The 14,358-nt window shown below is 35.0% G+C and overlaps 1 protein-coding gene across 1 annotated transcript; it reads right to left on the bottom strand.

Annotated features, from left to right (window-relative positions):
* Nucleotides 1-11,460: 11,460 nt before the first annotated feature.
* LOC145665841 (octopamine receptor beta-1R-like) lies at nt 11,461-13,029 on the bottom strand. The gene has a single exon (XM_081732956.1). It carries the CDS (start codon nt 12,226-12,228, stop codon nt 11,461-11,463), a length of 768 nt encoding a protein of 255 aa, XP_081589082.1. The 5' UTR covers nt 12,229-13,029.
* Nucleotides 13,030-14,358: the final 1,329 nt, after the last annotated feature.

Raw genomic sequence — 14,358 nt, forward strand, 5'->3', positions numbered from 1 at the left:
AAAAAAGTAACCCAAACTTTGATCGAGTATATTTTTTTGAAGTAAGAATGATATAAACATCATTTTCATGACAAAAGTTAGCGTTGTCTATGGAGATATTTTGAAAATAAAACTAATGAGACAAATTTAGTGAGGTTGAATTTTAATAATTGTTTAAATGGCCAGAAGTGTAATTTAAAAAAATTCAAATTGTTTATAATCAATTGCGAACAACAACAAAAAAAATGATTAATCGTGGTAATTCTTAATGCAAATGTTTAGTACGCATCAATATTTATCGGATGGGACAACAACTGCATGTTATTTTGCAGCGTTGACAGTTCTATAGGCTATGTTTTACGTATTCAGAAAATATACATTTTAAAAATAAAATAGCGCATTCTGGTGACAATGTTCCAGCAAAAATACAACCACACATGTATTAAGACGTCAAATGTAGTAGTTTCTAATAAATTATTTTCAAAATTGAATTTTGGGCTCCTCCGTGGATAAATGGTTAGCGTACCCGCCTTTGGCGTGGGAGACCCGGGTTCAATTCCCGGCGAGAGCTCATGTTTGAATTCCACCTTAATCAGTAGGTTCACGTCCCATGTAGCCTCGCTGCTGAATGGGACGTTAAACTCAACTCAACCCAAAATCGAGCTTTGCATGCATTCTCATTCACCTTTAGTTTATTTTTGCACACTTTTTTCAGTTACGTTTAGTTATAAATAGAGCCCGGATTTCCATGCATAAACAAACCCCAAAATATGCATGCAAATATGCATTTAATTTTAACATATACACTGAAATATATACACTTTAAAATAAAATGTCAGTTTCTTACAAAAAGTATCTTATCTTAATGATCTCTCTTGCAATGAACTATTAACATTTTCCTTAGGTTTTCTGCTGTCAACCTTCTACGTTTATCAGTAAGAAACGTTTTGTAGGTCGAAAATTTTGTTCCTACATCAGCAGAAGCCCTGGTGCATGTGAAAAACACCAAATGTCTTCCTGTGTTACGTTCTCTTTCAATTCCATGTTTTCACCATTAAGTACATTTGCAATGGCACAGATTGTTTTGTACCCAGGATATTTTGCCTAATACTTTGCAAAGTTTATCTGACGCTATTTTCGCAAGACCGTGAGTTGTTTCACAGAACAAAGTCTGCGATAATTCGCTCAACAAGGAGAGCGAATGTTGCAAAGCATTCTTACGGGATTCCAACTGTCTAATAATTTCAGGAATTCTCGAGAAGTGGTTGTGTATGTACTTAATTTTGTTCTCAATGTCACTTTTTTGTTTTTAGGACATGATATTTTTTCTGTTTTGTTTTTTTGTTCTATACAACATTTTATTCTACATCTGCGTTTACAAAGTGAGTCAGTTCACTTTAAACATAACCTACTTTTTTGTGATATACTCTCAAACATGCTAGTACGCAGCAATAAAATTCGGAAATATGCAATATCCTGCAAAGTTTACGAAATATGCATGCACATCGAAAGTCACTCAAAATATGCATTAATATACACCACCCAACACATGCTTTTAAAATTAGTTTCTTCTGGACCCTTAGACAACCACAATCATGTTCAAGGTATCAACCATATGTGTAAATTGCTGTTATGCTTTTTAAGCTTTTGGGTTCTCCTACATATCACATGAATGTAGTATTTCTTCTAAAAATAATTTAAACCACTGCTTTTTATAAAAATCAGTCTTTCTTTACACCTATGAAACCACATTGGAAAAAGAAGATATTAAGTAAAAAAAAAATTTAAAAAGTTACTTATCAATGAAATTTGTTAGCAGAGTGAAACAATTCTGGATTTGAAAAATGTGCAGAGCCCATAAAGTTAAGTGTGTAAGGACAGAAAAATTCCGTTTAACGAGAACTTCCGATCTTCTTTCAGGACGTCACTAAATAAGATATCGGAAAGGTGTTTGCACAAAGCATTAACAATACTCCGGCGTATTTATGTTACTCCGGCGTATATGTTAGGGTTACGTATTTTCACCTGGAGCCACTCTAAAAACATCCAAATCGAACAATTAAATAAGATGCCAAATAATTTAGTGAACTTCTTAAACGCCCTTAATAACCCCATAAGATTTACCTCTCAATAAATTTGAGGGCGTAAACTTCCCCTTTTTCGTACATCATGGGTTCATGGACAATATTTCACTTGTAACATTTCATCATTCTAAAGAGAATGACGTACTAACCACAAAATTTGTATGGTTACAACTCTGTTCAGAAATTTTATTTCGTAATTTTCCCTGTTTGTATGTTTTACTTGCAAACAGGATTGGGAAATATTTTTTCACGACGTCACTAAATAAGATATTGGAATGTTGTTTGCAGTAAACAATAACAATACTCTCACGTATTTTTTGTAGTATCTTAGGGTTGCGTACTTTCATCTGGGACCGCTCTAAGAGGATCCAAACATCTAAAAAAATGATTTTGTTTTTAGAAATTTCGCGCTTTTCCCGAAATTTTCCCTTTCCCTTACATTATCGGGACATAAACTATATTGCATTTGAAAGACTGCATCATTGTGAAGAGAATGGCATAACTAACTAACTAACTAACTCTATGGCCTATGGAACCTGGAGGTTCAATGCTGCGTTCACATGGATGATGCTCGCTGAAGGAATTTTAGATCGTAATGTTTCCTATTGATATATATACTGTATTTTCTGATCTCGAATAGGATTGGGAAATATTTTTCCCACGTCACTATATTTAAGATATGAAATTCATATTTGGCAAAAACATTACCAATAAATAAATGTATTTTTCAGGGTACAATATGATGCGTATTCTTACCCGGGGTCGCTCTGGGGGTCCCCAAACATTAAAAAAAGGTATTGTTTCCTGAGAAATTTCCTCATTTCCTCCGAATTTATGTTTTCTCATACGTCATACGGACCAGTGCTGTTATTTAGTTGAAAGGCTATTTTATTGCTAAGAGAATGCGGTACTAATCATTAAATTTGGATTAGTAGTGTTGAAGCAATAGCTGTTTTAAAAACAGAATACGTGGCTTATGGCGGCTATCTTGAATGGCCGCCATTTAGGTGTTCTACACGGATTTCGAAGTGGATCTTCGGCTCAGATGTTTCACTTTGACATAAACTATGACCGCAGAAAGTGGCATATTCCAATCAAAAAATGTAATATTTTTTGGTGTACCCAACATACTACTTCACTTCTAGCTTCAACTTCTCCAATTTCTTTCCTTTTGTTTATTTTAAATTTAACGTCCTTTTATGAGTCAAATAATTTTGTCATTCCCGTTCTTAACTGCAATGTAAGGTTCCCGAAACGTACGTTTTCGGTTCCAAACAATACGTCTGGTAGATAAGGAAAAAAAAAAAAAAGCCGGTGTGTGTTTCACATTCTCTTCATGAAAATACATATTTCTTATATTTTACCTCTTGGATCTTTAAAATTCCTTTTTGTGGAAATGTAAACAAATATTGTAATTCTGCCCTACACAAAACATAGCCAGTGTAAATTCCATATCTACGTATCTCATGTCTTTGGAATCCACCTAAAACAAATAATACCAGAAAAACTGAAGGAGATACGTCACGTTTGACCCATCTATTATCAATACCGCGGTTATACGAAACAGCCTAAAGTGAAATCTCGACCATATGAAATCCCACAGGAAATCGAATCCGTTCTCTCACCCGCACCAAGGGTGTGAACACTAACCTTTAACCACGTGAGAACTTATGTTTCAGCTTTGCAGTCTGGCGTTCACTACCTCTTAATTAAAGTTGTATCAGGACCAAGACCAGAAAATTTTCTGTCATACTGAAAATTGAACCCTGCTCTCGCCTTCGATGCGAGCGGTCCCGGGTTCGATTCCCGGTGGGGCCACTCGGTCGAAAAAGTGTAAAACGCTTTTTCAGGCCAGCAACCATGAATGAGGTTTTCCTGGGTTTTTCTCATTCACACCAGGCAAATGCCGGGGTGGTACCTAACTTATAGGTCCCAGGCCACTTCCTTCCTTTCTTTTCCTCGGATTGTGTGCTCGCCGAGGGACGTCATCCCTCAAATCGTGAAGGACTAAATGGCCTTAGATGCCGAAAGCCCAGAAATCTGATTCCTAAAGTTAAACATGAAAATTGAACCCGGGAGTCATTCGCGTTAACCGTACAAAACACTGGAATAAATGCTTTCTAAAATACCAAGTTACATAACATAGGTTTAATTCGTAACTGTTGTTCCCTATTCTTCTATATATGTATACTACTTAAATTCACGACAGGTACACGTGAATTTTTACGTAAAGGTCAACACTGCGGTCACCGAGCTATTACCGTCAGCTGAAACTCGCTCAGTTCCCTGCCGGGAGCTGAATGCGCCGCGGAGCTATGCAACCCAGAACACAAAGTTAACCGATGGGTTACATAACATGCAAGGATAATTTCGCTTTCTCTTTCTTTTTTTTTCTTTCTTTGTTTCCCTACTTTTTTGTCATTCAGCAGAAATATTATACTGTTTTATTACTTAAAAAAAAACATGATTTAGAAAAAAAAAAGAAAGAGAAATGCACATCGAAAGTTCAACTTCCAATATAGAAACAAACTAAACTAAAATAATACTCATTATGGCTTTCATTTACATCAGTGATTCATAACCTGGAGCGCGTGAAAGGCAAGCAAGGCAGAGGGCATAGGATAGTGACGAATAAACTGAGAGAGATTATGAAAAATAGATGAACATAGTTAATAACAGGCAAGTCGTTTTCTTACGGAAAAATTACTGTCTTCGCTAGTAAAAATGCAAGAGTGGTCTCTCTCATATTTGAGAGTAATAGAAGCTATTAGAGGTTACCCTCCTTTTTCAACACCGAAGCTATACAAGTGTAAACCTACAGTTTAATGTGGAATCCAAACCACCGTAATGCAATTATATTTTTGAAGGCTTTCCAATTGGAGTGCAATTGATGCACGCGCTATCCACTAGGCTAGCGGGGACAACTAACAGAATATGTCTAGATGACGTAGAATAGAGACAAAAACAAAAGAGAATTATGAAAATTCAAATACCTTAAAGGACCTTAAAGGAAGATTCCTGCGACTTTTACTAAATATTTGTTTGGATTTTGCATGGAATTTGTTTAAATTGTATAGTGAGATTCGCCCGAAGTTTACAAGACATCTTGCTCGAATTTTACAGACATTAGAAAAAAATATATCTATACAGTAATTTTTTGTAATTTTTGTAGCAGATATGTTTAATTTTTATAACTGATTTATTTTAATTCTATAATTTTGTGAGAATTATGACTGCAGCTTAGACGAGAAAAAGGGTAGGGGTCTACAATTGATTTCACTGATGTTCCTAATTTATGAAGTGTACCGAAAAACTAATGAAAAAGAAATCGTTGTTACGGTACCTAAAATTTAAGTTGTTAATTTAGATAAAAATTTTATTTTATTAATGTAGCCTATGTCAGAAACGCAAAAATGAAATCTTTAAACACTATGGTATAATCATTGTAATCCTCCGTTTGTCTAGATAGTATGTGTGCTAACTAAAGCTCTGAAATTCATTCCATACGAAGTAAACAGTTTTCATACATTTTATAAACGTCTGGACAAATTTTCCAACTGTCAAATTTTCTGAAATTTCGAAAATGATAGTCCTTTAAATTTTTCTATTCAACATTTTTTTTTCATATAAAACTTTTAGACCGCTTCTGGGATTTTAGTAGCAGAAATTGCGATAGTAACAGTTATTAAGTCTTCTAAGTTTATCAAAGCATCAACTCGATACTTCGCCGAACTCCACAAAACTCATCAACAATATATAAATTCCAGGTTAATAAAACCATACCTCACAATTTCTCTAAACAATCACACGTTAACTTGCACAAACAGACACAATTTGTTAAAGATTAAAATGGCATCAATTTACACATAGCTCGTTTCTCATTTATGTTTCAGTTCATCTTCATGTGTTGTTTCAATTAATTGTAAATATTTTAAAACAATGTTTAATTTAAGTTCAAAATAAGTACAGGTTTTGCAGCTCAAAATAGAAACCTCTCTATAATAAAAAAAATAATTTTAACCTCCCTCCAAAAAAAGTCTAATTTTTCCTTAAACCTATCGTCCCAATCGTCTTCAACACTAACGTGGAATTATGCACTGAGATCAGAGAATTATCTAATGTGTCTCCACTTGAAATCAAACCCAGAATTACCTAAGACACCAAACCATTAAGGGGTTCTGAAATTTACAAGATTTACAAAGGACTCACAACCAAAATAAAGATTCTGAATTTAGGAATAATTCGTATACTTTATTGCATGAAGCGGAAAGCTCATTCTTGCAGATACATGTTCTACTCTTGTATCTTGTCACGCTTTTTATTACTTTGGAAAGATATTGCACTATCATTATCAAATTTATTTGTTTTCTTATATTATGGTAAAATTGATTGTACCCCAAATTAGCACTTTCATTTCCAGATTATTTTTGTTGTTGAAAAAAAAAATAAAAGGAAATGAAATCCTTAATTTAAAGACCTCCGGTTATGAACTGTAGGCTAGAGTAACGAATGAAAAATATTGCAGCTGTTGACTCTGAACTGACAAACTGAAGTTTCTGTTCTAACTCTTTCACTTAGAACTAAATTGTACCAATGAGTTATGCAACACACAATACACATTTGTCTATTGGATCACATATTTACAAGGATATTTTCACTAATTTGTGATTGGTTGGTCGGAAATGCACTGGCGTATTTAGGGGAGGGGCTTCCGGGCTTAAGCGCCCCCCGAAAACTTACTTACTATAGTAAAGTATATGAAATATCTTGCTGAATTTTCACATTTTCAGGCCAATCCCCCCCGAAAGTTAGCAAAGCCCCCCCGAAATAAAATCGTAAATACGCCACTGCGGAAATGAAATCTGTTACGTCCCGCGATTATGCCATCTAGTCTAGAGGGGACGATGATGATAAGAATGAGTGAAATGGTGGAAAGAAGTGGGAGGAAACAGGAAAACATCGAGAAAAAAAAACACACACACAGTATTTGCCCACCACAAAACCCACTTGGCGCGAACCAAAACCCCACTTACCAGAGGTGAACGCTCTCTTACTGAGTCACCGCTGCCCCTACAATTGGTCGGTTGGATATGAGTTTTGCATCCCTTTTTAACAGCGTGTTATAACGAGACGCGGGCTTTTAGCTTAATGTCCGATCCAAATCATGAGTTTCGGCCAGGAATCGAACCCGGGTCTCCTGTGCCAAAGACCTGCACACTAACCGCATAGCCACGAGGGAGTTGTCATAATTTTTTGAAGTAACAGTTAGTTCTTAAAGAAGTTTAAGATCGAGCTAGAAGTCCAAACTTTAGTTGACACGGAAAATGAAATAAGTAAAGGAATTTTGGAAGAAAATCAGTCAGTCAGCAATTATGAAATAAATAAATGAACGAAGTGAGAGGAAACAGGAGAATCCCAGAAAATCCACTGATACAATAATGTCAGTCTGGACAACCTTATATGACTAGAGACTAAAGCAGGAACCGTGAGCACTGTACCTCTGATTTTTTTGTTCTTTTCGTTTTTCTTAGCAGCAAGTGTATTTTAACAGAAAAAATATAAACGCCTATACTATACTGGATAAACAAACTTTATGCAACTATATCAAAGAATATATTTAGTTATGTATTTAAATGTTCCAATTAACTCAAATATAGAATAGCAGTATTTTCTTGGAAAAACTGAGAAAAAATCTTAATCAGTGTGTCTTCTGCGAGATTCGAATGACGAGGCTCCCAATTACGAATTAAAAAATACTGAAAATTCACCTATGTTTGTAAGTATTCAATACAAAGTGGCATCTACAAACAAAAAAGAAAAAAGAACAAACATTACTGTATAATCATCTACATTTGAGACTCCAGGTTACTACATATGAGACTTCATTGATTTCAAACGCAGATTAAAAAATCAATGTAAGTAAACTTTTGCAGTTAATGTGTAATCAAGAAATCAATGATGTTGCTACTTTTCATTTCAGTTACTTAAAAAAACTGAATTACAAGTACGAACGTTTACTAGGTAGCTATTATCCTCTACTCAGCATTCCTTTAATTAAACTTCTGATGGCAAATCACATAAATAAACAAATAAGAAAACCAAGACAATATAATTTTTAACTTTCCTTTTTTGTGCAGAATCTATTTGCAAAATCCATTTAAAACAGTATAGAGTGTCGGCTTTAATTACTTAAAGCGTTGGATGTTATCCTTAGCAAAATTTTATATCAATATCAACATTGCGATTGCTAGTTCTGTATTGACCTCTTAAAATTTCTGTTCCATTCCTTTCTTAAGTCAGAATGGCCCCGTGGAGCTATGCAACACAAAATGTATAGTTGTCTAACAGATCACGTACTCACAAGGGTATTTTCATTATGCCCCATGGAGCTATCGAATACAAAATATATGGTTGTTTACCGGGTCACATATTCACAAGGATACTTTCGTTATTATTGGATTAATTGATCATTTATTTAGAAAATTCAATATTCAGTTCTTTCCTGTCTGAATTGACGCATGGAGCTATACAACACACACACACAAAATACATAGTTGTTAACCTGGTCACACATTCACAAGGATTTTTTATGAGTTTTGGATTAATTGATCAATAGATTAGAAAATCCAATATTCAGTCCTTTCGTTTGAATTGCTCCATGAAGCTATGCAACACAAAATACATATTTATTTTCCGGGTCACATAAACACAAGGATATTTTCATTATTTTTGGGTTAATCGTTCATTTATTTATAAAATTCAAGATAAGTCGCAAATTTTTTTGTACTGTTGAAACAGAAAATGAAGAATGTAAAGAGATTTTGGAACAAAGTACGGCAGGGAAAATAGTTACAGAGATAACATTTCAGCACTTCCTTAGTTGCAATGACGAGAAACCCTGGAAAAGATTAAATTAGGATGATAGGCCGCGCATGTTGGTTCCGGGGCCTCCAGATTGTAAAGCAGCAAGAAATTTAACAGTTTACCTACCTCATTCGGTATAATTTATAATGTTTTTCATTCTGCCTTTTTTTTTTTGGTACATTTCATTATTTTGAACTGATTTTGATTTGTTCTCTTTGTCCATTATTACATAGTAGCAAAAATATACCTTATTTTTCAGGTAATACCTTTTACAATACAATCTTGCCATCTGACTTCACTTTAACTTAATTTCGAAATTACTAACAAAGAAACCGCTTTTAATTTAAAATTCATGTCGCTTTTTTTTTTTAAAAAAAAAACCTTTCAATTTAGATTCTAAAAATTTATCTTCAAAAACAAAATGTATTTTTTTAAAATAATATTATAATAACTTTATTAAGCTTAAGTTTTAGTGGTAGGAAAAGTGGCTCACTGGTAGAGAGTCCACCTTTCGCTCGATTAACCTGTCTTTTGATTACAAGTTATGTGAATTTATGGTGGACAACATTGAGAGTTTTCTTAGTGTTGTCCTGTTTCTTCCCGCATGCTCTTTTCCATTATATTTTTTAAAAAATAATTCACTTCCATTAATTATCCGTCTCCTTTAGCCTAAAGGACGTTTGAATCAAAATAATAGATTAGATAGAAAGTACTATTAGGTTAATTGTGAATAGTTTGTGGTAAACAAATGAATTATGTTTTTGAATGTTGGTTCTAATTTTAATAAAAATTATGTTAATATGTTTAAAACTGTGTTTAACACCTGTAGAATCTTATTATGTGAATTAGTTAGTTAACGAATTTGGAATTAATTAAGAAATAATGAAGATGAATAATGGTGCATAAAGGAAAAATTAAAGGAATGATGGAAATTAATTATTGTTGATTAAGTTCATTGTTTTGTTATAACAATTTGAAAATCTACGCAATTGAATTAATAATTAAATTGCAGATATAAATTTAGGGAGCTAATATGAAGCCTTACAGAACACCACTCGACGACATCTCAAGAAATCTAATTCCAAGGGACGTCAAAATAAAAGTTTTATTTTTTTTAATATCTTGCGTTTCTTCCAAAATGTCTAGAGTCTATGAAATAAAAGAAATAAAATACCATAGTCTTCAAAAACATAAATAAGAACCGGGCAATATTTTCTCAGAAGAAATTAGTACAAGATTTTAATATAGAATCCAAAGCGCGAGTGAATGGTGTTAATAATAATTCAAAACATTTGATCTATCACAGAATTGAATTAGCTATTACTGACTCTCAAATTTCTGAAGTTTTCATTGGTAATATGTAGAAAGTGGTGGTAGTATAACAGCAGAATTACACGCAAGGAGGAGATCTGAACTTTAAAATTCCTCATTTGCGAATTTGCTAACTTGAAAATATGATGAAAAAAACTTCAACATAACGAAACAGAAAAGAATGGAATTCGATCAGAGCTGAAGGCGAAGATAATTGATCCATATAAAAATGCTGAGTTCGGAGCAACGGTACAACACCCCAAGGGCGCCGATTTCTCTGTAACTTTGAAGGGGGACTATTCACATACAAAAGATATATAGGTCTATGAGGATTTTAAGACAAATTGAATTCAAATTATGCCAAATAATGTACATTCATAAATAAAATGCGGAGCTCACATGAGCTTTGGAGGGTCCGAGCCCCCCAGGATCGGCGCCCTTGACCCAACCCCCATCAACGAAATACCGGCGACATCTAGAAACATATATTTATTACCTTTATTTACCAGATTTTGATTTGGAGAAGAATTCAATTAGCCACATTGTATAGAGAGTAAAAACTCGCAATAAATAAGAAAGATTGAGAATTTTAGGGGAAAGTTTTGGAAGAAATTATTTGATTTCTAAAGCGATTGATTCGAAAACTTACAGTAGCCACAGACAATCGAATATTACGTGGAATCGAGTACTCTAAATTGAACGAATATATCGTTGCTTAAATGGAAAACTTTTGGGGGTAAGGTGGCACAGTGGTTGAGTGCTTCTCTCTGGTGTGTGGGGTCCATGGTTCGATCCCCAGCGAAGCGAGTTTATGGTGGACAACATCGTGTCCGTGGATTTGCTCAGGGTACTCCCGTTTCCTCTCACATATTCATTCCACCATTTTTTTCCATCATTATTCACTTGCCTTAATTATCGGCTCCTTTAACCTTAAAGGCATAATCGTGAGACGTTAAACTAAAAGATTTAATTTCATTTTAATTTCAAATTTAAAGGAAATGTACCGCGTGAAATGTTGATTTTTTAAATTAAAAAAAATGGGAAACCGATGAGAAAGAGATCTTTCGATGGTATCAGAAGAAAGCTAGAAAGATAAAAGAAGGCAGGATCGAATCATCGCAGGATATAATCTAATGGTGATTTTTTGTTTCTACGGCGATGAGCTTTTGCAGCCACAGAGTTGGATAATTAAAAAAATAAATAAAACAATGTTACAAAACACTTACCTGTATAGCATTCTTTCCTGTCTGTCCGCTTCCCTGTATATCCGATAATACATGAAAACCATAATTACACCAGGAACCCAAAATGATACAGAAGACGACACAACAGCATAAATTTTGTTTACAGTAAACACACAGACATCAGGATGTTTTTCTCGGAACTGTAGATGCTCTTCCGTGGTATACCACCCCATAAAGATAGGGAGAAATGACACTAAAGCTGGGGAACACCACACAACAGTTAGCATAATGCTAAGTTTCTTGTTTGTCATGATAAGGGGGTAATCTAACGGTTGTACTATGGCAAAATATCTATCCACGCTAATGCAACACAGATGGAGAATGGATGCTGTGCAAAAATATACATCTAACGAGTTCCACACATCACAAATAAAATAGCCAAATAACCATTTGCCGGAGAGTTCTACACTCGCATTAAATCCCATGGCCCAAATGGCTACTAACATGTCCGCAAGAGCCAATGAAACTACGAAATAGTTTGTGATAACGCGGAGTTTGCGGTGTCTCATTACACTCACAATAACCAACAGGTTGCCGAACAAAGCTGCAATGATGATAAAACCCATCGCTGTTGATTTTAGCACAATCACTAAAACAACGTCCCATGTTTTCGCTGTTGATTCGCCCAACACACTTTGCACTCCGCTATCGTTCCCGCCGTACAGATCATCTTCACTGAAATTACTCATATCAGCACGAATACTCACGTAATTACTCAAAACGTCTCCATCCTCCGGTTCTCCCATTTTTTAACCGACAAAATGGGATTAGATAACTTTTCACAAAGGAACATTTAGTGATTTGTATGAATCGTATACGAACATTATGGACAGTAAATCAAAAGTAATTTGTTGCATTTTCCGGTGGCTACGTACCCAAATGTGAATTAAACATTTTTATTGATAAAAACTTGACGGTTCTTTTTCTTTCCCCGAACTACATTAACAATGATTGTATGTCGCATCATATGTTGATGATTTTACTATCACCAAAGGATATTACACGTGTTGGGCATCATTAAAAATTACACATTGAACGATACAAGGAACATTATTCCACTTGGTAACAACGAACTAATGTGTAAAGCCATTAAAATCGAGTATTTATTTCAGAAAACATTTACGTATTTTTTTAAAAAGTGGAAAATTGTAACATCAGAGGGTAATGAAGTATTTCTAAGCTGTAGACAAAGGTACGTCGCACATTTATCATTTACGCACGGTTAACATATTATACAATACGAGAAGATAGGCATATGTATTTTTTTTAACCGTTTGTTCTTTAAAAATTTCGTTTTTTCAGAATTTAAGGTTTTGAGTATTTTGAGAAAAAGAAACACATAACACAGAACATGGGTGGAAATGACAAGTATTGCTTAAAAAAAAAATTAAGCCATTGTAAAAATGACAATTATTTTATACGTTGTCACTTATGGGATATCACTGTTTTGAAAACACACATACACATCATATCTATCACAACACACATCACGCGACTTTAGTACGACTTCCCAGAGGACAAACTGCCCGGTTGGATTTGACGAGAGAAAACGCAGCGAGACACTACTGGCGGCTTTGGCGCGAGCGTCGTCTGCTAGGATACGTACACGAAGTTTGCCGAATATGTACGATCCTTAGCGAGGAAGCCTGCATGAGTAACACGAGTGAGGGAGGGAAAAAAAATAGTCAAATGAATGAAAACATAACTGGTTGGGCTGCCTGGTAAAATGCAGGTGGTGGGTGAGCAACGTTTGCGCTCCACAGGGAACACCACCAACGCATATTAGCCAAAGATATGAATTTCATCAATAGTTTAATTCAGCATGACTAAACGTGCTATGTTTTGACTCTTTTTAATTCTGAAAATGAGCCAAAAGAAAAGGAAAATTCTAAAGAAGACCAAGGAACGAAAAAGAAAATAAGTACTAGGTATTTGATATTGATACATACAGGGTGCCTTGACTTACGATAACTCTATCATTATCAGAGCTACAACAAAATGTAAGAGAGGAAACCGTCCCCAAATGTGACGTTTTCAATCAAAAGAGCAAGATTTTTTTTTAAAATTGGACGAGTCGTTTGGGCTGTACACTCTTTATGCGAATGAAACGTTGCCATTTACGTGGATCCACAACATATGTGAATGAAGTTACTGTCTGTTATGCTCTGGGGCCGCGGTGGCTCAGTGGTAGAGCGTTCACCTCTGGTGCTTGGGGTCCCGGGTTCGATCCCAGCCTCGGCCAAGTGAACTTTGTGGTGGACAAACACCGTGTGCGTGGGTTTTCTCGGGGTTCTCCCGTTTCCTTCCACTTTCTTCATTCCACCATTTCATTCATTACTCATCATCACCGTCTCCTTTAGCCTAACCGGCATAACCGTGGGACTTAAAACTCAAAGATTTCATTTCATATCATTTGTCTGTTATGCTGGCCAGCTCCCATTTCAAACATGACCCCATTCACCATACTCTTGCAAAATTTGTCCACCTCCCGTCCCGTTCTTCCCTCCTCCAGTCCCAGGTAAATGGCAACGTTGCATTTTAATTTAACATTGGGCGCATAAAGAGTATACAGCCCAAACGGCACGTCCGATTAAAAAAAAAAAAAACTTTCACTTTAGATATTTAGAGACGGTTTCTCCTCTTACATCTTACTCTGATAATAACAGCGTTACCTATGTCAGGGGACTTTTGAGACAACCTATATACACGAATCGAGGAAGGAAAATGTAGAAGACAAATCGATTTAGTTTTGCTTTTTGGATCTTCCTATCATATAAAATTCCATCGTGGTATGAGTAGAAGAGTTGGATGGAAGAGTGCGCAAAATGAAAGAAAAAAAGAAAAGAAAACAAGATAGAGAGAAACGTAAAATGACG

This window comes from Thermobia domestica, chromosome 12, assembly GCF_964235325.1.
Source record: "Thermobia domestica chromosome 12, izTheDome1.hap1.1, whole genome shotgun sequence".
Taxonomy (NCBI): domain Eukaryota; kingdom Metazoa; phylum Arthropoda; class Insecta; order Zygentoma; family Lepismatidae; genus Thermobia; species Thermobia domestica.